Here is a 2,110-nt window from a genome sequence, read left to right as displayed (position 1 = left end):
ACGGGGGAACTTTGTGTCAAATCACAAGGGACAGAATACTCCATCTAGCTATTGCTATGGACCCTAAGGTCCTAAGGGGACTAATCACACATGGTCATATAGGAAGTAAGGATGGTGAACGTGCCTCCGATGGTGGATCCCCCCTCCGTCAGGGTGTCTGAACACGACTCCAAACTGAATCGCTTCAGAAGAGAAACTTGAAAGGGGGAAACCGAAGAAAATTGGTTTTAAGGGTTTCACGAAATATGGAATTTATAGGTGGAAGAATGGACGGAAGACGGTGCACACGGGGCCCACGTGGCCTGGCCGTGCGGGTCAGTTCTTGGTCGTGTGTGTGTTGGGGGGGGGGTGACTGCCTGACAGGTCCCGACACTTTTTGGAAGCTTTGTGGCACGAAAAAAAAACATATTAAATCCTCATGGTTTTTTGACCTTCGTAAATATGGATTTTCTGTAATAGCAAAAACATACAGAATACAACAATTGGTTATGTGCATTGATTAATAGGTTAGGCTAAAAATATATTAATTGTTATAAAAATATATTTTAAAATAATATTATAATAACATGAAACAATCAAAATATTATAGATACGTTTGGGATGTAAGTGCCGGGTGAACATGTGATGCACCACATGGTCAACATGTGCACATGATGAAAACCGAGAACAATATATGATTTCTCAAAGAAAAGGACTAAATATTTTTTCTAAAAATTAAGATTTGTATATTTGGCATTAATATCCAATATAATGTACATAAATGATATAATCTCTGCTATTAAAAGGACATTCAATGCAATTTTTTTTTTAAAAAACAAGCACAAAATCAATTTAGATATCGAGTCATTAATTTAATCAATTAATCAGATTGCCAATTATGTACGCGCCGAGGATTGTGTATATATATAAATACTTGCACTCGTACGTGTATCTCCCCACGAAGAGAAGAGTGAAGAGAGAGAAGCACACACACACTGTATGACCATGTCAAAGCTCATCCTCCTCCTCGTCCTGGCACCCCTTGGCATGGCCGCCGCAAGCACGGATTGTGGCCCGCCGTCGCTGCCGCTGAATGCATCTTTTGTCTGCAGAGATATATTGGGGACGGACTTGGAAGATCCCTGCATCCGCATGATGACCTGGGGCGGCATCGACATGTCCGCGCCGGTGCCGCACGAGGAGGGGGCCATCGAGTACGTGATCCTCGCCGCCTGGTTCGCCGTGGAGTCCTTGGGCGTCACGCGGATCACGGCGAGGAACCAGCGCAGCCATAACGCCTCGCTCTCCGGGCACGAGAGGGAGGTCTACGAGGGTTGCGTCAAGGACTACGCGCTGGCGGGCAGCTCCATGGCCCGCGTCGCCGCCGATATCCTGCCCAGCTGCCGCTTCGATGGCCTCCGCGACGAGTACCTCCGCGTGCTAGTTAGCATCGATAGATGTACGGATCGGCTGCCGGCGAAGACGCCGTTGCACGCCATGGTCGTGGCCGACCGGTTCAAAGCATGGCTGGCGTACAGGGTTTCTGTCCTGATCGGCCTATGAGTGAGTACGTACGTGTGATACATCAAGAGAGCCAGTTCGTACACCAAGGAGCAAATGCATTGGATACACCGCTACATAGTACGTAGTACTGTAGTTTTACATGCGTCATGTATGATTGTTTAGTCCAACCGCTGCATGGCTCTTTTTTTTAATAAAGACATCCAAAGGCATCTTAGATCTGATTAAAATCGAGGAACAATGGATAGACAACTCGAAGTAGAGCGATCAATAAAAAATAAAATTACATTAAAAAGCTTACTAGTCTTCTTCTTCCTCTGATTGCACATCCCAGCGAAGCTTGGAAAATGCACTGAACCAACAGCGAACAAAAGCGCCACCTGCAAACGCCCTCGCCATACAAGGCTTTAAAGACCGCAATCGTCACTGGCCCCTTGAGACGAGATCTAAAAATGGTTGAAGCAACATCGGCTGGAGCATCACCCGAAGCAGAACATGCTTGCAATCAACCACCACCAGTTTAGAGGGTTGGAGAAATCAGGTTAACCCACAGAACAACACAGAAGAGATGCCAAAGTCACCACACCAAACACTAGCCCAAAGCTTTTCT

At 46.3% G+C, this 2,110-nt stretch overlaps 1 protein-coding gene across 1 annotated transcript; it reads left to right on the top strand.

Annotated features, from left to right (window-relative positions):
- Positions 1–942: 942 nt before the first annotated feature.
- Positions 943–1,722, top strand: LOC123439406. Its single transcript, XM_045116127.1, has one exon. It carries the CDS (start codon positions 979–981, stop codon positions 1,540–1,542), a length of 564 nt encoding a protein of 187 aa, XP_044972062.1. The 5' UTR covers positions 943–978; the 3' UTR covers positions 1,543–1,722.
- The last annotated feature ends 388 nt before the right edge of the window (positions 1,723–2,110 follow it).

Source organism: Hordeum vulgare, chromosome 3H (assembly GCF_904849725.1).
Source record: "Hordeum vulgare subsp. vulgare chromosome 3H, MorexV3_pseudomolecules_assembly, whole genome shotgun sequence".
NCBI classification, from domain to species: Eukaryota; Viridiplantae; Streptophyta; class Magnoliopsida; order Poales; family Poaceae; genus Hordeum; species Hordeum vulgare.
Note: the sequence above shows the minus strand (reverse complement) of the source record. Positions and strands in the feature narration are given on the sequence as shown.

Coding starts and splice junctions, on each gene's coding strand:
- LOC123439406 (XM_045116127.1), top strand. CDS start 979: ATGACCATGTCAAAGCTCATCCTCCTCCTCGTCCTGGCACCCCTTGGC.